General features: G+C 38.5%; 1 protein-coding gene and 1 long non-coding RNA gene across 3 annotated transcripts; one reads left to right on the top strand and one right to left on the bottom strand.

The window, feature by feature from the left end:
• Positions 1-14: 14 nt before the first annotated feature.
• On the top strand, positions 15-1,050 carry LOC145453178 (uncharacterized). Its single transcript, XR_013919640.1, has 2 exons — positions 15-347; positions 834-1,050. It is a non-coding gene; the product is annotated as an uncharacterized LOC145453178 (long non-coding RNA).
• A 901-nt stretch (positions 1,051-1,951) lies between these two features.
• Positions 1,952-10,582, bottom strand: LOC145453172 (sodium/mannose cotransporter SLC5A10-like). Of its 2 annotated transcripts, XM_080331151.1 has the most exons (15): positions 10,313-10,576; positions 10,110-10,245; positions 9,946-10,046; positions 9,717-9,888; positions 9,504-9,626; positions 9,218-9,441; positions 8,379-8,487; positions 7,722-7,856; positions 7,502-7,652; positions 7,270-7,438; positions 6,664-6,782; positions 6,499-6,595; positions 6,342-6,426; positions 5,568-5,660; positions 1,952-2,255 (listed from the first exon to the last, which is right to left on the bottom strand). In XM_080331151.1, the coding sequence occupies exons 1-15, from the start codon at positions 10,478-10,480 to the stop codon at positions 2,113-2,115; spliced, it is 2,025 nt and encodes a 674-aa protein (XP_080187277.1). In that variant the 5' UTR covers positions 10,481-10,576; the 3' UTR covers positions 1,952-2,112. The 2 variants fall into 2 exon arrangements, with proteins under 2 accessions (XP_080187277.1, XP_080187278.1); XM_080331152.1 differs by lacking the exon at positions 5,568-5,660 and having other exon boundaries at positions 10,313-10,582.
• Between the last annotated feature and the right edge of the window lie 10,679 nt (positions 10,583-21,261).

Below are 21,261 nucleotides of genomic sequence, written 5' to 3'. Positions count from 1 at the left end.
ATTCTTTGGGTACAGTAAGTAGTGAACAACACTTGGGATAAATATCAATTTATACGAAATTAGATGGAAAAGAAAGGAACTATATGTAATGATAAATGTTTCTGTATGAAAGAGAAATAACCTAAGTCAAACATTATAACGTGGCCAGCAAATATTATTGGTGGCATGTCAGTGGATGAATACGACTTATTTCGAAATCGTTCGAGTATCGTATCGTTGTCTGGCCAAGGCCATTATTGAGATTTGAGCAAAGGGTGAAGCGGAGCTTGTTGTGCTTTAAGTTGAAGAAAGTGGACACGATCGTGGAAGATTCCTAGGAACGCTGAATGGGATACGCATCGTAAAAGGTACAGTACTACATAGTATTTGATACCGTGAATATCTGCGACTGTGCAATGTGCACACCACTTTGATTTCATGATTGAAATATTTCATTCTCCACATTCTCTGTTCTATTTTGGGATATTAGTCAACTTATATAGTGACCTGTGACACCACATACTCCGTCGCGGAGGAGTTGAAACTGTTAGCTTGTTTATGTCATTTTCGGGCCATAGCGTAGAGATGTTTTCATTCACTGCTGGATTTGTTTGGCACACATGCCACCTCAAATGAGGAACCTTTTGCTTCAATACATTAGATAAAGTAAGTCACGAATCTCTGCTATATCATGTACAAGGCGGAGCCTTCATCACACAATGCACCAGTACCGGTACTTCAAAACATGTTTCCGTATATTTTTGTTAGCCTATTTGTCTTAGTAGTCTTTATAATGTCATGTCTAGGTTAGGAACTTTGCTTTATATAGCGATTTACTCATGAATTCTTTTTAGTGGAACTGCAAGATACTAGTTACACAGAAGGAATGAGGAAGAGAAAAAGAAACGATTGGAAGTTTGGCCGGTGGTGGAATTAATTCACCTTTTCTTGCGACCACTCGTGTTACTGCATGTCTCCTAAAGAAGAATTAGACCTCCAGCAGCAATACTTTTCCATCGATTACCACTTCATCGTGATATCAAGAATGAATATACAGTTTGTTCCAATGTCGTTTTGGGAGTGTGAAGAAAATTTTGCGATATTTTAGCATCGGGTTGCTTTGCGATAGGTATGGATGTAGGACGTACGTGGATTTACTGGCTTGTATGTAATCCTGATTTAGGTAGGTAGGTAGGTAGGTAGGTGGGTAGGCGGTCTCAGTCTCAAATGTACAGGAGAACATGTAGATTGGATATACCGGAGGGGACTGTAACATTACAGTCTGGCGTGTAAAGTGAGATTACCGGACGGGTGTAAGTTGAATTTGCATTAACTAACGGTAATGTTAGATTACCACGAAATGTCTGGCTACCGTGCTTCCAAACATTTCGCGGTAAATCGAGGTTTTTATTTTTTACAGTGTGCATAGCATAACTCTGTACTATGCATATGTTCCCGATGCTGCGATAGGCTACGACGTTCACATAATCGAGATCCAATAGCCTTCAGCCTAGCGGAGTGTCGGAACTATAATTCTCGCTGATTTATCAACTCTTGGTGGAAATCAGAAGCGTAAATTTCAGTGCACGAAAAAATCTCCCACTACCCGAGTCAAATCATTAGAATTTATACTAGATTCAGGTTCGAGGATAATGGGACTCTTTCATGCTGCTATCGCGGTTCGTTATCGTTTTATATAATGTCAATGAGTAGTTCTAGTCTTCAACAGTCGATGAATTTTCAGTCATGTGAATAAAGTTTGTTTAACTAATCAAAGAGCGCCGACTTGGAATCTGATGCGTCTTTTCCGTATATTGGCTACTAGTTTTGATTAATCCCGTGTGCCCCGTTCCTCAATCCCAATCACAAGATGGAAGTCACTACACGACAGTAAAATATCAATTTGGCCTGCGATACAAACCCAAATAAAAACCAGTTCGCACTCTGCAATGCAATACAATAAAAAGACGTATTGTATAATGCCCGTGATTTGTTCGCGCGTACGGCCGCACGCGTAAAAGGTAAAACGATTAACTGATAGGTCGCGTCTCTATATCATCTCAATGCCATCAATTCTACTGTTATCCTAATCGCGTGAGTGCTCAACTGTTCAATCATAATTATCACATTCAATCAACCGTAGTATCCCATCAAAAAAGTGACAAAAATTAACAAGCAAGCCGCGGCAATGTTCAACCAGAACTTGGCACGGGGCGACTCCATCAATTTGTTATTCTCTCTTCCCACATTCGCTTGCTTCGATTCGTTTTGCGCCCCTGAAAACGCGTACAGAGGATAAAATAGAAAAGCGTGGCTCGTTGAAACGGGATACATCTTCATCAAAACGCTCGTGGTATAACAGTATAGATTTATAGAATGAAAGCAACATGTCATACGGTATTCGACGGCTTGACAAAACATGAAAGCGGCCTATCATTTAGGCGTTTTACAGCATTGCAAGAAGAGTTGTGCATAGGGTTGCATTTAAAACAAACGGTGTTTTAAACAGTGTTTTAAACAAAAATCCTTTTTAAAAAATGGTGTTTTTTCAAGCTGCAAAATTATGCCATAATTGTGTGAATACTTTCCAAAAAACATGTTGTATGAGCCTACGGACAATTACCACCCGATATATAGCCGACGTATATATCGATATGGGATGGTTGGAATCCTCAAAATAGTCGGTTCAACAGCAATAGTGCAGATATTTCGTTAAAGGAGCTATATTTACCCTGTATTTTCAATTGTCAATGCCAATCCACTATGACGCCACAATTGAATGTTCGTGACGTCGTGCCTTCAAAGAAAAAACTTGTTTTAACAAGGGCCTTGTTTTAAATATGTTTGTTTTAAATTGATTTTTGTTTTAAATGCAACCCTAGTTCTGCATAACGATTCGCGTATCAATTGTAGTGATTCTAGTTGAGTAGCAAGATTATATTTTTCGATCAACGAAAATATGCGTTATACATTATAGCAGTGCTTTTCAGCCTTTTTGAGCTCCATTCGCACTTTTTTTGTAAAATAAATTTCATTCGCACAAACTAAACGAAAATTGTTATACATAAAGAAGATGAAGATGGGCCTACTTAACAACATTTTGTTCAGATGTGCAACAAATTGACTACTATGTACCTTAAGTTAAGTGTCTCATTAAAAAGGCAACTTTTTTCGCTCGTTTTGCTTTCAACTATATCACTAACACCCTTCTCGGGAATTTGTACAAGAACGTCTACTAGTGCTTGGATGACCAGGTCTTATAAACTGTTCTGCACACCTATCCAAAATACAGCGTATTTTTCGCGAGTGAAAAATGCTTGCTGGCAGAAATCGTTTTTGAGAGCTAACACAAATGTCCCACGAGGCTCCAGTTTGTCGAAAGGATGGAAAACCCGCATGTTTGTGTTGAGGCCTTACCGTCTTTGAAACACAAGGTGCAAAACGATCAAGGCACATTAGAGCTCGCTACCTTATGATACGTTGCTCCAACTTGTGTCTCGCGAGTTTATGAGAAGAGCAAATAACTCATGATACCGTGTGTTTTGCTCATTAGCTCAATCTAACTTGAGAATTCATAACAGTGACGGTAAAGTTGCTTTTAGACTACACCACCGTCCACCAAAATTTGAATTTTTGTGGCATCTCGCGACCCGTGCCTCACCCATTAAAAAGAATTCATTTTTAATATTACAATTTTGCAGCAAACAATACGATTTTACGGGCATGTGTGACATACAGAACGCGTACACCACAATTCTACCCTCGACAACTCTACAAAACATGTATGACGCACGCGATTTCAAATAAAAACGAATTGAATTCCTTTGCGTATCGCAGTTGTACTATACTGTCTAACTCAGATTGCAAGAACTGGACTATTCCGTGCCGACAACGGAGCATATCCAATCCATTTCGAAAGGTTTGGCCATCCAGCATCGGTCATTTTTAGACTGATGTTTTGTCGCAGCTTATGTTTTTAGCAGCGGCTTGTTCGCCAAAACTTTACGTCTTCATGTGTCCCGACGCAGAAGGGGTTAGTCTCGAAATGAATGAATCTCATATGCCTGAGCTCGCTCGTTGCTCACCCCTACATTAGTTCATCCCAACGGTCTTCGAGCATGTTTTCCAGAAAAAACAGTCGGACAAATCTTATCACGAATTCTCATGATGAAGCTATATTTTCTGCGTGTCTCGCTAATTGGCTACAGTACCCAACACAGTGACCTTGGATATGTAAAAACTATCGCAGGTTTTTTTACAATAAATTCGATAAATATTACATACATATTAACAGATAGCATCGTGTCGACCCAAAATTATACCCTTTGCGGTCCATACTTTAATAACCTTGGACGGGGGGAAATTTTGCGTTACAGTAACTGCAAATGTGAGTCTGTACTGATGGTATTTACTACTATCCTCGTGCCTCGCGCTTATCGAACAGTTATTACGAAAATATGATGATTGTTTAGCGAAAGAGAGTAGAAAGTCAAATTTGAAGTCATTTTTCCAGCCTGTCGCAGGCTCAGACGGGCTGATATACTGTATGTCTGGCACTATAGAGATTGTAGAGATCTCTATACTGCCACCAAACCAGCTTCCAAACCAAGCGTCTGGTTACGTAATAATTATAGTGCGGGAATATTAATTCACTACGGCTTGTGAGAGCTACGATTAGTGGTGCGTCGTATCAAGTTTTACAATTCCGTCGCAACTACAAAAGTTACACTGACCTTAAATTTACTATAAGGTTTATTTGAATTATTTCACGTCAGAAAAGTTAACAATTATAACCACGATTTTCATTCGCACTTGATCCCGATTTTCATTCGCACTATTCGCACCACCTTCGTCATTCGCACCGCAATTTTTTTCATTCGCACAAGTGCGAACCGTCACACAGGTTGAAAAGCACTGCATTATAGTATAGTTATTTTATCAACGTGAAATGTAGTTTCTAATTTCGATAATTTATTCTTGCTGACTGAGCTTCCAAACCTCGGTCTGTTGCGTCGCATGATGCCTCGGATGTCAAAAGGCTGGATTGGACAATGGGCAATGGGCATGTTCGTGGAAACGACATTTCTGGGAAGTGGTTATCGAACCGAAGAATGGTTACAAAGTGCAATGAAATGGAAATTGTCAAGAAATACAAACTTATTTTATGTCGCTCAACTAGAATTGTTTTCTTTGTGACCGCCAAAAGAATACCGAGATGTTACGGGAGGTATCATTGCTAGAGAGTATAGCTTACGGCACGGCATGTCAAAAATAGCGAATGGCCCGTTTCGTTGAAGGATCTTTGAGACGAGCTTTGGTTCGAATGGTTTGAAATATGAAGCCAAATCTACGCAATAAACATGATACAGCAACCGATTTGTGGTGTTAACTTATTTTTATCTGGCGAGAAGCACAAATAGTAATGACCAGAGTTCTGTCAAACCAAGCATCATAAGCGCCGTGTATCTCGATCTAATTAAGTGTACCCTATAGCATAGTGACTATGCCATAGTTCATTTGGCAAAACGTGAGGCATAATTGATGATGGTAGGCCTATTGGTATATTACAATGTAGGCATATCTCATACCTTCAGTGTCTTGGGCCGAAGTAGCTCGACCATTATCGCTATGTTGTTTTGATTCGTTACCTTCCTCGCTTGGTGATTCCTCTTTGATCGCGACTATAAAATAGTGACACCAACATATATTCTCATGCAGGCTACATATGCACATACATAAATAATTTCTTCACGACTACAAGGACATGACACTGCAGCTATACAACCATTCTATCGTTCAATATACAGTATAGAGATATAGTGCCAACAGTTTCAACGACGAATTGCTGACTACGTAGATAAATTGTGTTGTAACCAACAAACCGACGACAAAACAACCATTGCAAAAATTAACCCCTTGGCGATTTCGGCTTACGGCAGGTATTCCAAACTGATATTTACGTTTCCAATGCGCCGAACAAAATACCTAGCCTCTAATTACTTTTTATAGCATATTAATATACTACGCAATTATGTAGCCAAGGCGAGAATGGCGCAAAGTGCCCCCTCCATAATACCGAAGTCTGCGTTGAGACATAATTCATTTTCATTGCGTCATTCTCGATCTTTGCCGATAAAAATAGTGTGGCAAATCATTAATACGACTATTAATATTTAAAATGACACATCCACAATCCAATCGTACCATACCGTACCAATTCATCTCATTACAGTAGTCAAAATTATTAGTAGGACTACAGTGGTCAGGTCAGACGCGGGCGGACGCCGGTCACGCACATGTCAGTTGTCAATATATGTTTAGCAGATCGACGATGAGTTTCTAGCAAGAGTAGATGAACAAACCTGCTAATTCCACGTTCTCGTCATTTTTCGCTTTCTCTTCTCCTATGTTAGACTTCCAAATATATTTCCAAGTAGTTCCCCGCAACTGAACAAAGTGTGTTACTGTTCACAACCAACATTTCTGACATTTCTGCCTCAAATGCTCCGTAATGCTTACTTCGGATTCATTCGGTGGATCCGACATACAGCTCAACACAAACATCACCAAAGCCTCGGCAGCAAATACGATGGAACTAACGTAGAGATAATTCACCCTGTAGAACAAACAGCACCATGCAATTCGCAATCATTATCGCAATCAAGGCAATTAGCATCACTGTACTTATACAGTATAGCTGGCCTGTATTCCTCTTCACCGCAGGCGGGAGGCTTGTGCGAAAAGTCTAGAATCAAGCGGACCATTCCGCCGAATATTCCGATCATAAGACCCCAGAATGCTCCCTAAAATATACAAGCTTTATCGGAAAGTGCTATGTTGTTAATTGCTAATTGGTTATCAATAAGGCGATTATATTTTGACTTAAAAATGATAATTTGACATTTTTCGACTTTAAAAAACTTAATTTTTACAAAATGTTGCACTCAAGTATTTAAATTAGGCATTGCTGCATAGGACGTTGGAATTGTAGTATTTTTCTACATTTTAGGTTCTTCGTTACGAAGTAGCTTGGCAGGAATAAAGAAAACGTTCAAGAGATGCAGTTGTTTGCTGGCCGCATTGAAGTTCAGTGTATTCTACTAAAGTACTAGTAACACACGTCTTGCTTCATATCGACAATTATGTCAACATCACACTTTTTAGGCCGCAGCCCAATTCTGAGTTTTGTTACCATCTCGTGATCGTTGAGAACCACAATGGGTAACGCTTTACAAACTTCGAGTCCTTTGGACAGCGTATGAGATAAATTTCAATGCAACCGTCCGTTACTTTCTCATTGACGCGAGGAATCATAATTCCAAAAACGTAGACTCCGAATATAGGTGGCCCAAGTGCTGACTGGATCGTTTGAAGGTAAATAAACAACTGCCCGCCAGCGGATGTCAGTAGGATCGGAATCCATAAAATGGACACGACTACGAGAAGAACTACAGTAATCCTGAAAAATTATTGACCAATTTGCAATAATAAGGTATATACGCGTCAATTATGTAAGCTTTACTTTCCAACGATAAGTTGTTCTTTGACGGACGCCTGTTTTCGCACGCGTAGCCAGATATCTAAAGTGAATATTGTACTAGTGCTGTTGAAAATCGAAGTTAGTGAGCTCATCAACGCCGCTAGCATTGCAGCTACCATGATGCCTCTTAGACCTGTGAAAATGTTAGGCGTCGTTCGGTAGCTTTTCAGATTACTTCTCTGTACTCTATATACTCTCATACCTTGTGGCAGAATATCAAGTACAAGCAACGGATATGCGATATTGGAACATCCCTCTGGGTTTTGGCATATCTTTTCGCATTCTGTTGAATTCGCACACGCGACCTCATTTGGAAATAACACTCTGCTGATCATTCCTGTGGAAACCAAGACATTAACATTTATAAATACAGACTCGCCAATAGCATTCTAATTAGGGTTGCATTTAAAACAAAAATCAATTTAAAACAAACATGTTTAAAACAAGGCCCTAATTTAAAATTGTTTTTTATTGTTTTTTATGTTTTTTTAAGCCATGACGTCACGAATATTCAATTGTGACATCATAGTGGATTGACTTTGACAATTGAAAATATAGGGTAAAAATAGCTCCTTTGACGAAATATATGCACTATTGCTGGTGAACCGACTATTTTGAGGGTTCCAACCATCCCATATCGATATACGTCGGCTAAATCGGGTGGTAATTGTCCGTAGGCTCATACGACATGTTTTTCGTAAAGTATTTACACAATTATGGCATAATGTTACAACTAAAAAAAAAAAACTAAAGGCACTTTTTTAAAACAATGTTTAGAACATGTTTTAAACAAAGTGTTTTAAAACACAGTTTGTTTTAAATGCAACCCCAATTCTAATTGTGGTTGATTTTAGTCGACCTGTCATCACGATCATGTACATGGGGATGATCTTCAGAAAGCCAGCCAAAATGCACCCGCCTTTTGCATCTTGAAGGGAACTTACGGATAGAGCTCTTTGAACAATGACCTATTAAACGAATATCGATATAAATCGTATGCTTTACTCACTTTAACACGCCGCTAATTTAATATTATCAAGTACATATTATTTGAACCAATTTCGCATGCACGCAGGCATTGTCAACACTTACTGCTAAGAGCTAAGTGGATATATTAATATTAAGCTGCCTTCCGAAACTATGTATGGCTCAGCAAAATAGCCTTGTTGTTTTACTAGCTTCACTAGCCGGTCCGCATCGGCCGAGTGTGTGTATTTCAATGCATGATTTTTCTCATAACGCCGACTTAAATTACGTTCCTTAAACACGGAGTCCTGCTCTGCGCTCAACTAACAAATAAAAAGATCGGTTCACGCCTGACTTCAGTAAAGAAATATATAGTGCTCCTAATCTTGTTGAAATATTGGCCTTCATAACATAACATCGTTAACGAATTAGGATTTGGAAACTTATGACGTAATAGTTTATAGCGCCGATCTTCCAATAAATAAGATTTGAACTTGAATGCGGAAACAGTGTGACTTGTAAGTGTAACTTCAATTGTTACGGCATACTTTGATTTATTGGCTTTATTTCGAACCTGGATTACTCAACGACGTACGTAGCTTACGTAGCCTATAATCACGGTACATAAATACAGTAAACTTCAAAGTAAACGCATTTCCGGTTGAGTTGATAAAATCAATATGCTCAGAATCGCGGGCGACGCAATGCCCAGTACGCGTAGCTAAACGTTACCTGATCTGTGCACCAGTACCATGATCCCAGAAGAAAGATTCCGGAGAGCATACCAGGCCAGGGTAGATCCGATTCTGTAGGATGGCGAAATATATGAAAAGAGTCTTCTCTAGGGAGTCCGCAAGTTGACATGTTGGAAGATTCCATAACGTCTTTCGATAGTTCTGGGACAGCTGACATGTACTTTTCTTCCAAACCGCTGTAACCGCCAATCTCTATAAAGCCTTGTAAATGTAAATTCACTGTCAGTCAGTAATATAATCCATGTACGATGTCATGAAAATACCCAATATTGTTACTAGCAGACCTCCGATAAGCATGACGACAGTTTGCATTGCGTCGGTGTATATCACCGCTTTCAGGCCACCCAGAACAGTATATAATATTGCTGTGATCACCAGTAGAGATACTGAAAACCAAGGTATGGAACGATGTAGGCTCCCATTGTCGGAAAAACTACAGATATGATTCGATGTAAAGAGAGAGTGCAAGGACATACCAACGGCAAGGTATAAGTTTATACCCAACGCTAATTGGATGAATAGTGCTCCGGCGTATATGTCCACCGCAATTTTAGTGAGGACGTACAAAACCATCGATATGATAGACATGGTAAGCCGTAGCCTTCTCCCGCCATAGCGTTTCTCCAGATATTCCGGCATTGTGTAAACCTACCACCAATCGCAATTTGAAACGATAGAAAATGACAATCGTCCACATTTTCTTACCTGGCATGACATATAAATCGGTAGGAACACCCATCCCAATAAAACTAATTCAAACGGCGCTAACCATTCGAAGGAACCGATTGCTATTCCATTAGCAGCACCTGTAATTTTGTATAACATCGATCGCTATTGTATACTCAATGAAACAACGCCATACATCGCACCTGTCCCTGCCAGACCTATGAAATGCCCGGTTCCAATGTTAGATGCAAAAAGCGATGCCCCAACTGGCCACCATGGCATAGTCTGTCCAGCAAGGAAATATCCTTTCACGCTCCCTCTTGTTGGTGACTTACTGGCCTGAAGCATTCATGTTATCGCTTTTGTGAATGCAATTGTATACACACCAATAATGCAATTTACGCACCCAAAGGCCTACTGCGAGCGAAGCAATCAAGTATATAATAACGACGACAATATCTGCAGCGGATAAGGTTCGAGCATTTTGAAATTCCAGATATTCAGAGATGGTGGTGTCGCCATATTCCACAGTCGTGTCAGGTGCAGAAACTTCAGATAATGTTACTGCATCCATAACAATCAAATATTTTGCACGCAATGAAATGTGATGAATTCCAGTTTATTCGATCAGACAAATTGGTATCCTATGTAGACATAGGAAGCAATCCGGGTTGGCTATTTTAAAAGTAGCAGCCAATCGTCTTGCATTTTACAGAAACAGTAATTTGCCACATCAAATCGGTAATCTTAAACGCAATTTCAAAATGGCATTTCCTGTATTCGAGGCAGGTTGCAAACTCCTTGCATCGGAATTTCCTTATTTCACGAGTCATCGTTTTAACGAAAATTGAAGTTTTGTGCGATAATCGCCGTATGCTAGTACCAAAAAGACCGAGGTAAATAAGCCCAATTGCCCAAGAATGAAATCAGTAGCTTTAGAAATGATGTAATTTCAGTTTTGAACTTGATGTTTTTGCGGCATATACACCTACTCATGATCATACGCACGATCTGTGCATATATGCATACCATGAGTGAGAGAGAGAGAGAGAGAGAAAAAGAGAGAAAGATATGATATCTTTTTTGCCTGCACCATCGATCGAGATGCTTTGACGACGGAGTTGCCATACGGCCGTGAGGTCATCTAGTCTAGTCATATTTTTCTCCTCCATTCTATCCATGATCGCTGAGCACCTAGCAGGATAGCTGTGGTCCTGTGGATACCAATTTTCAAGCCTTTGGTATGACCCGGCAGTGGATCGACACCACGACCTACCGATCGAAAAACTGGACGCATAACCATTGCACTATGATGTGCATATGCCGCTGGACAAGGAAGGCGCAGATGTAGCCTTGTCCGGCTTTCTAAGTCTTGCACCACCCCATCCATGTTATTCCGGTATTGCATGAGCCCCAGGCAGGGCAGTCATGGATACCAGTGTTACTATCAATCAATCAGGTTTATTAATATTGTCATCGTTTCAAAAACATCACAAGACTACGATACAATGAAAAGATAGGAAGGTGTCGAAACAACTTGGAGTAGCCATTAAGATCAGACACCCACCTTAGCCTATAGGCTAGGGTTGCCATACGTCCGGAATTTCACTATTCAAACTAGCGTCCGGGAGGAATTTCTGAAACATGCCAAATGTCCGGAATTTTGAAGACTTGACGTAGGCTCATAATTTTTTCGTAAATTAACATGAAAACATTATTTTTGGGAATATTTATGCTGATGCCTGATATTTTTCTTCGCGCTGCGCGCGATTTCCTATCGCATTTATTGATTTTAATATGATGCGGACTATCATCCTCGCAAAAAGTGCAATAAAATACAAATAAAAACAACCTTCATTTACTGGAATAAGCCTAATTGTAATCGCAATTATAGGAGAACGGTATATTCCTAGAGATCGTTAAGGCCGTTTGAATGCTTTATTCAATGATACAGTGGTTCCAAACTTGGCGGTCGTTTGCCTATATTTTGGGGTTCGCGAATATGTTGAACGTAATCAGCTTCCAAAATAGCCCGTGAGTAAGTCTGGGCAGAGGTGCTGACTTCTTTTAGTAATCAGTTCGTCAAATTTTGATCCGGGCCACGGAACATATTGAAATTGGAGATGCAGTCGTGACCATGAAAGGTTGGAAACCAATGAATGTTGGGTGTTTATAACGCTCCGTGGTGCGCACCGGCATAAAGCTGATTAACAATCTTATCGGTGGGACATGAACAATTGAACATGACTTAACGATGTAGGCCTACAATTACGCTCCCTGTATCTTCGAACTCATCATCCTCCACCAGCTCTACCGCGAACCAACTCTGATCATGTGGACCGGAGAGTAGTAACTATAGTAACTATATAGTAATATATGGAACAACCAATATTATTGACACAATTCATTCAAAAAATTTAACGACCAGATGCATATTGTAGAGAACGTAGCGTTGTAGGATAACCTGCTAGAGCCGTAAGCCTGAGTCCAACATAGGTTGTGACTTAGATAAATTAAATACTTAACTAGCAGTGGCGAACGCCTGGCTCTGCGTTAGTCCTTGATCTGACAGCTCAACGATGCATGCGACGACAATTGCCTCAGATAGATATGTGTTGGTCGAATGAATATGAACAGTAGTATAGCGTATGAGTCCCATGTGGGATGTCTGAATGTGCGCGTTTATATATGGCGCGATACACGAAGAAGGGCGTGGTCACGTGATATACAGCGTGGTACGATGTGATATAATGGCGTCTTATATATCATAGGGTGTATGAACCGTCAGAGGGCGCAGGGCGCTCCACAATATAGAAATCAGATTCATATAGCCCCCCTAAGTAGTGAGGGTTGAATCGTTTGTTGCCGTCCAATCAGAGAAGGCCACGTCGCCTTAATTGCCACGCCTACATTGCCACATCATCCGCCCATTGCCGCACCTATAGGACACCCCTTGCCACATCATCCGCCCATTGCCGCACCTATAGCACACCCATTGCCACATCATCTATGCAACATCATCAAGTGCCACGCCTATAGTGCCAAATGCTTTGTAAATTTCAATACCGATTTTCCATGTGTATTTAGCAATATGTATTGAATACCTTTGCGATTTTGAGCGCTGCGACTTGATAATATCAATCCCTACGCTTCTGATGTATAATTTTTTTTTGTGTGTGTGTTAAGGACCTTGGTAACATTCAGAGTCTGCAACGATTGTTTGGATATACATTATAGCAATACCCCACCAAACTATAGGCGGTTATATTACTCTATTGGCCAGAGATAACTCATCCGTCCATATTTTTAAACTTTATTTTATGTATACAAGTTACGGTCTCTGCAGCCTCAACATTTTACGACTTATTTTCATTAGACGCAGGCAAGCGCGATTCTCCAGTTCGGAGCTACGAAAACAAGTCACTTGCATGTGCGCGTTCCGAATAGTCTTGTAGAATTTTCTAAAGCCGTAACAGCTAAGTAGCATATACGCGAATCCCAAGGCGAAAATAATCGAACAATAATTTTCTAAAGTCGTAACAGCTCAGTAGCATATACGCGAATCCCAAGCGAAAATAATCGAACGAACTATAGCCGCAGGCGTGCGATTCGCGGGACTTTAATTATACAAACACTTCCGATGCCTGTACGTGAACCCCAGCGTTATAACGATTAGATCTAATTAGCGCGTTCTGAAGCCGTAAATTTAGTCAACATCATTGAGATAACCCTGATTTAAAGATGATGATCGAGTGTGACAATAGCACTCGTCAAGGTTATACTAACATACCCTTAAACTACTCTCTACTTCACAAAATATAAAGTTAACGATTCCTAACTCGCAGTTACGAAGCAAAAGTCGATATTGCTTTGTGATGATTTTGATGTTGTTCCATACCGATTGGGAAGATAGCACACCTAATTTCGTAACTAACTACATAATCCCTAGTAACGTAGTAAGACGCATAACGGAATTTACGCAAAATCGGTATTGCTCTGCGATAATTTTGATCACTATGTTTTGATAATGACTTGCTTCCGAGAAATAAATCACATTCATTATACGTTAGATGATACTTTTCCTTGATATTCTATCATGTGTATTTAGGACTAATGCGACATCACTATGTTTATGGCAGGTCTGATTTGAACACACTAATTTTGCGTATCACACCACAAACTGCGCAAGCCTTCAAAGTTGATAAGTAAACAAGTATTTGCACTCCATCAGAATACTAAAGTAGCTTTTCGCGTATATGTACCTAATACTAAAGTGTTTATGATTTCAAATTGCTTCAACTTCATGACATTTTCAGTATTACACAGAAATATAGACCTAGAATACTAACTTTTATTCGTAAATAGCTACTTCCTATACCTTAATTTAATGGATTTATCTGAGATCATTCCTTTACTTAATCTCTCCAAAATGTGCATTATACAAGTACGTCACCATCGAAACCCTCTCGCTATAACTATCTGACAGTATAATTGCATTTAAGACATTATGGCAATGTACCATGTCAAACTTTGTTACGCATTTCATGATTAAACAACTTTAAAACCAACGTAGTTCTATACCGACATTTGCGTGAATCTGTTTTGCGGGAGCGTAGCACATACCTATGCGTAGTCAACTTTAATGACGGAATTACAGATGCAATTAAGTTTCAACACTTTTACAACGATTCTTGCTTCCTATAACTTCCCACTCGAGACCCTCGTTATTAGGCTATGATCTCAGCCTGAGCTATGTCTTGAAGCCTACGGGGCTCTGCTAATTGTTTCGATTTATTCTGCCCGTTTTAATTTAAGACAAGGAAGCCCATTTTACTCAATGTATCGATGCCTACGGTACTCTACAAAATTTCCTGAATAATTCTCCCTATGTTAATTTACGATAAGAAAGACAATTTGACTCCTGAAGTCCGAAATACTTGTTCGCTTGAGCTCAGCCGCAGCGCCTGGAGTGGAATTTTATAGTTCTTGTAAAAAGTTGTTTGTGCACAATATATGTTTAAGGTAGGTCCTACGCATTCATGATTTAGTCCGAATTTGTATTTTAGTAGTACAATTTTATCGCGGAGCGCAACAAGATAAATCGTATGAATTTGTAAACTACTTATTCATGACATAGTAATAATTCTACTTGTGTACTTTTTCATATTTTGCAGCAATTTTAGTAGTACTTAAATAAAATTCGGAATATAAACTAATCGAAAAATTCGGTAACCAATTTCGCATAGGCTATGCATACAAATGAGGAAAGTTACATCAACGCGTGTTAACTAATTGAATTATGTAGCTTGTAATTCATGCAAGTTTCGAAACTTCTACACTGAATCCTTTAAAGTAGATAGAATCGAAAAAACTAATCGAAAATATTCACGAAGTTTGGATGCGACATATTTGGGTTTTTTAAAATCATTCATACCCATGATTCGAAATACTTTAACTAACTTATGTTTTCGACATAAGATAAGCGTGAAATGTACAAATTTCTATGTTGCGCAAATACCACAAACTTTGCTTGCTTTCAGAGCCGGCAACTAAATGCAAGACAGAATTTACGCAAAAGTTGCTATTCTGAAAATTTTGTCAAGGTAATAGTTTAAAAACTTACACTTGAGCACTACGAAATGTTCAAGTACTTTATCTTTACACGACGTTTTTTGTAAAATGAATACTAATATTATTGAAAAAATAAAAAATAAAAAGAGCGAAAAATTACATTTTATCCCGGAACGCAACAAGAAAAATCGTATGAATTTGTAAACTACTTAGTCATTACATAATAATAATTCTACTTGTACACTTTTTTTCACACTTTATAACACTTTAAGTAGTACTTAACAGTTTCAGTTTTAAATAAAATACGGAATATAAACTAATCGAAAAATTCGGTTACCAATTTCGCGTAGGCTATGCATACAAATGAGGAAAGTTACATCAACGCGTGTTAACTAGTTGTATCGAGTTATCGAATGATTTTTTTCTTTACATCAAAATAACTAGAGTGTGTAACTACATTAAAAACGTATCTAAATGAGCTCCAGGTCATTGTGATTATGCAGCATACCAAATTTCATCGCACATTTCATGATGGAACAACTTTAAAACTAACGCAGTTCTATAGCAACTTTTGCCTAAATCTGTTTTCGGTAGCATGTACATATCCATAGTCAGCTTTAATAACAGAATTACCATGCTAATATGTGACTCCTCACCTTGAAACTTGGTACGTAGTTGTAGGACATTGTGATTATGCAGCATACCAAATTTCTTCACGCATTTCATAATGGAACAACTTTAAAACTAACGCGGCTCTACATCGACTTTTTGCGTACATCTGTTTTGCGGGAGCGTATAGCACGTACCTATACATAGTCAACTTTAATAACGGAATTACCATGCTTAACATTGAATCCCAACTCTAAACTTGATTCGTAGTTGTAGGACATTGTGGCAATGCACCATGCTAAATTTCATCGCACATCTAATGATGGATCACCTTTAAAACTAATGCAGTCGAATACCGACTTTTAAGCATATCTGTTTTGCGTGAACATAGCATATACCTATGCATAGTCAATTTTAATAGCAGAATTACCGTGTTAAACATTGAATTCCCACCTTGAAAGTTGGTACGCGATTATAGGACACTATAACAATGCACCATACCAAATCCCATCACACATTTCATGATGGAACAACTTTAAAACTAACGCGGCTCTACATCGACTTTTTGCGTATATCTGTTTTGCGGGGGCGTATAGCACGTACTCATACATAGCTAACTTTAATAACGGAATTACCATGCTTAACATTGAATCCCAACTCTAAACTTGATACGTAGTTGTAGGACATTATGGCAATGAACCATGCTAAATTTCATCACACATCTAATGATGGAACACCTTTGAAACTATCGCAGTCGAATACCGACTTTTACACATATCTGTTTTTCGTGAACATAGCATATACCCATACATAGTCAATTTTAATAACAGAATTAGCATGCTAAACCTTAAATTCTCACCTTGAACGTTGGTACCCAGTTGTAGGACATAATAACAATGCACCATACCAAATTTCGTCAGGCATTTCATGATGTAACACTTTCAAAACCAACGCAGTTCTATACAGGCTTTTGGCTAAATCTGTTTTTCCGTAGCGTAGCACGTACCTATACATAGTCAACTTTAATATCAATACATGTTTATCGTAAGTCCTACACAGTCATGATATCCGACCGAGTTTGACTTTTAGAAAACATTATACCGACATCGCGACATCTTACAAAATTGAAACCGCGGTGACTGCTTGAGAGACCTACCAGTGATATCGCGGTAATCTAGTTACTTCCACAAAATAGTATGTATTCAACTTACTTTCCACAAATCTAACGCGCAAAACAATTTACTTTGCTAACGAAAAGTGCTGAGTCATCATATCATTATCCACGCAACAATACACCTAAAACATACTATCGTACAAAATGGTCGCTAACCTCTTTGTGCACCAGCTGTAAATCTCACAAGCAACAAGTTTCAAGATTCCAGTTATTGAAAAAATGTTAAAGTGTTTCTCCTGCGCCAAGTCGTTATGTTGACGAAAGCGTATATTGTAATATCATGATCGATTTGCATTCGTTGGTCACAAACTGTCACTACTCTAAATAATTATTTTTCACTCAAACACAACAGCATACTTGTCGCCATTCGTTTTCATCAAGCACGAGTTCAATAAACTTACTTACTACGACATGAATTGGTATTTTTATGTTGTGTAAATAGGTAATAATTAATTTTAGTAACACTATACCAACATCATCGAGTTGTGCGAATAGATTTACATGTGGTGTTTTGGTTTTAATCGAAGTACACTGCACGATCTAATGTAGAGTCATCTCTATTGTATAGCAACTCGGTAATCGAAATGCATGCATTAACATTTAAACAGCGATCGTGTTTCGTCACGCGAAAAATACGTTCACTACTGCGATACTCTGCACAGGGCGTGCAAATCCTTTTCACACTCGTAATAGTATACCAACGGCTACCGGCGACAACGTTTAACAATACCAACGACACTAAACATACGATACCTACCCAATCTGCAAATTGTTTCGATTTATTCTGTCCGTTTCAATTTAAGATAAGGAAGCCCATTTCACTCAATGTATCGATGCCTACGGTACTCTACAAAATTTTCTGATTAATTCTCCCTATGCTTATTTATCGCAAGAAAGATGATTTGACACCTAAAGTACGAAATACTTTTTCGCTTGAGCTAAGCCGCAGCGCCTGGAGTGGAATTTTACGGGGTATGTGGACTCATTTCGTAGGGCTCTATGCCATAGGTGCATACTTTACGCTCCAATTCGATTCCCACACATTCCATATAATTACTAACAGAACCATTGAGTACCAGCCTTGACATTTTCCGTAGTACTAGATGGCATGTATACAATTCCACGACATCCGACATTACGACGAAGACTATCAAAATATCGAAAGAAGCCCTCTATTCTTTTCTGAAATAATCAAGGTTTTATCAGGACTTCCCTTCATATAAACTCCAGCAGAATCACTAATAACCTCTCAAGTGTACTCAATTTACTCTAATTTGATACTCGTGTACCAAATCCCTATTTTCCGCAAGTATGATAGAGGCTATCGCTCGATACTCAACGATTCGTAATTTTGCTGGAATACAAGTACAATTAGTTTAAAGTAGTTTGAGGTTACGTTTGTATCACCTTGACAAGTGCTATTATCAAAAAATGCTTTTGCTAAACTCTTACACTTTCACTAAACTTCTACACTGAATCTTGTAAAGTAGATAGAAAAGGAAAACTATTAACATAAGGTATGTGAGAAGCACGCAAATTTCGATTGCATACAAATGCCACAAACTGCGCTAACTTCCAGAGTTGTTAAGTATAGAAGTACTCGTACGTCTTGAGAATACCCAAGTAGGTTTTTTGCCTACATGTACCAAATACTCTCTAGTCCTTATGATATTGGAGTACATCAACTTCATGATAGCTACAGTATTAAACAGAAATAGACCTAGAGTACTAACGTTTTTATGCAGTGAGAGTTCGCAAATTATCGAAGTATTTTTGTTATTTTTATTGCGATAAGTCATTCTGCAGCGCAAAAATGCGTCGTAGGATATAGATGAAACTAGCACCACTCATCAAGACCGCTGCTAACAGTACATTTCAACATTTAGTTGCAGTAAATTTCGAGTAAAGTACAAGAAGTGATGATTTCCGAGTGAGTTAAAAAGTAAGTATTGCAGGTATAGTTTACCTGAAAACCGAATACTCTGAAATAGAAGTAGATGCAGTGTAAATAGTTAATCACTTGATTAAGTATAGCGCAAGCAGATAAAACCTATACTTGAGTACTACAAAACACACGAGTACTTCGCTATCGACTCCCTCCACGTAATAAGTGACTACGGTTTAAGACTGCTTTTACCGATACTCGTCAGTTTCCGTTTTAGATAGAATTCGGAAACCAAATAATTTCATAAACATAAGCTAATTAAATGAATTTACTCGAATGTACTATGCCGCGCTGATAAGATTAATTATAATATACTTATCATGTTAGAGCGATTTTTCTAGCGTAGAAAATCTTTAAAATGTAGTAAGCAGGCCAATATGAAGATATTCGTTGAGCTGAATAAACATAAAAAATACTCTAGACTACTTTATCGCTACTTTACAGTTTCAGTTTTAGATAAAATTTGTCCCTTTCACTCATCGCTATCTAAACATGTTTAGAATATATTATTTGCGATGATACGAACCCGTAAAGTACTCAAGTAGCTTTTCGTTGGATATAGATGAAACTGACACCACTCACCAAGACCACTGGCCCACTGACAAAAAGTACATTTCAACATTTTAGTAACAGTAAAGTCCTACTAAAGTACAAGAAGTCATGATTTCCGAGTGAGTTAAAAAGTAAGTATTGAAGGTATAGTTTGCTCGAAAACCGAAAAACTCTGAAATAGAAGTAGATGCAGTGTAAATAGTCAATCACTTCATTTAGTATAGCGCAAGCAGGCCAAACCTATACTTGAGTACTCCAAAATATACAAGTACTCCCTCCACGTAAAAAGCGACTAGGGTTTAGACTACTTTATCGGTACTTGACAGTTTCAGTTTTAGATCAAATTTGGTGAGACTTTAAATTTTAAAGTAGTTTGAGCTTACGTTTGTATCACCTTGACAAGTATCATTATCAGACATGAAAATGATACTATCACCTAATACAGAAGTTAACACACGTCAATGTGCTTCGGAATTCACGAGAAATTGCTTACTAAGAGAAGTATATTCTTGTATACACAATAGTGGAGAGAATCTTTAAAATGTAGTAAGCAGGTCGATGGGTATTCATTGAGTTGTATAAGCATAAAAAACATTCCCGCGCGCGTCTTAGTATTAGGTGGTAGGGTAGGAAGTGTTAGGTTTAGGAGCGCGCGGGAATGTTTTTTATGCTTCATATATATATCATTGGTATAGTGTTACTAAAATTAATTATTACCTATTTACACAACATAAAAATACCAATTCATGTCGTAGTAAGTAAGTTTATTGAACTCGTGCTTGATGAAAACGAATGGCGACAAGTATGCTGTTGTGTTTGAGTGAAAAATAATTATTTAGAGTAGTGACAGTTTGTGACCAACGAATGCAAATCGATCATGATATTACAATATACGCTTTCGTCAACATAACGACTTGGCGCAGGAGAAACACTTTAACATTTTTTCAATAACTGGAATCTTGAAACTTGTTGCTTGTGAGATTTACAGCTGGTGCACAAAGAGGTTAGCGACCATTTTGTACGATAGTATGTTTTAGGTGTATTGTTGCGTGGATAATGATATGATGACTCAGCACTTTTCGTTAGCAAAGTAAATTGTTTTGCGCGTTAGATTTGTGGAAAGTAAGTTGAATACATACTATTTTGTGGAAGTAACTAGATTACCGCGATATCACTGGTAGGTCTCTCAAGCAGTCACCGCGGTTTCAATTTTGTAAGATGTCGCGATGTCGGTATAATGTTTTCTAAAAGTCAAACTCGGTCGGATATCATGACTGTGTAGGACTTACGATAAACATGTATTGATATTAAAGTTGACTATGTATAGGTACGTGCTACGCTACGGAAAAACAGATTTAGCCAAAAGCCTGTATAGAACTGCGTTGGTTTTGAAAGTGTTACATCATGAAATGCCTGACGAAATTTGGTATGGTGCATTGTTATTATGTCCTACAACTGGGTACCAACGTTCAAGGTGAGAATTTAAGGTTTAGCATGCTAATTC

Source organism: Botryllus schlosseri, chromosome 13, assembly GCF_051294905.1.
Source record: "Botryllus schlosseri isolate E-star chromosome 13, Bs_hap1, whole genome shotgun sequence".
Lineage (NCBI taxonomy): Eukaryota > Metazoa > Chordata > Ascidiacea > Stolidobranchia > Styelidae > Botryllus > Botryllus schlosseri.
The sequence above is the reverse complement of the archived record's forward strand: the minus strand, read 5'-3'. Positions and strand labels throughout refer to the sequence as shown.

Bases quoted from the DNA above. Each gene is read 5' to 3' on its own strand.
- LOC145453172 (XM_080331151.1), bottom strand. From the start codon at position 10,480: ATGGATGCAGTAACATTATCTGAAGTTTCTGCACCTGACACGACTGTG. The intron at 9,442-9,503 runs GTATTTTCATGA...TACATTTACAAG, and splicing joins TCTGCTAGTAACAATATTGG to GCTTTATAGAGATTGGCGGT. The intron at 2,256-5,567 runs GTATGAGATATG...ACGCGTTTTCAG, and splicing joins TTCGGCCCAAGACACTGAAG to GGGCGCAAAACGAATCGAAG.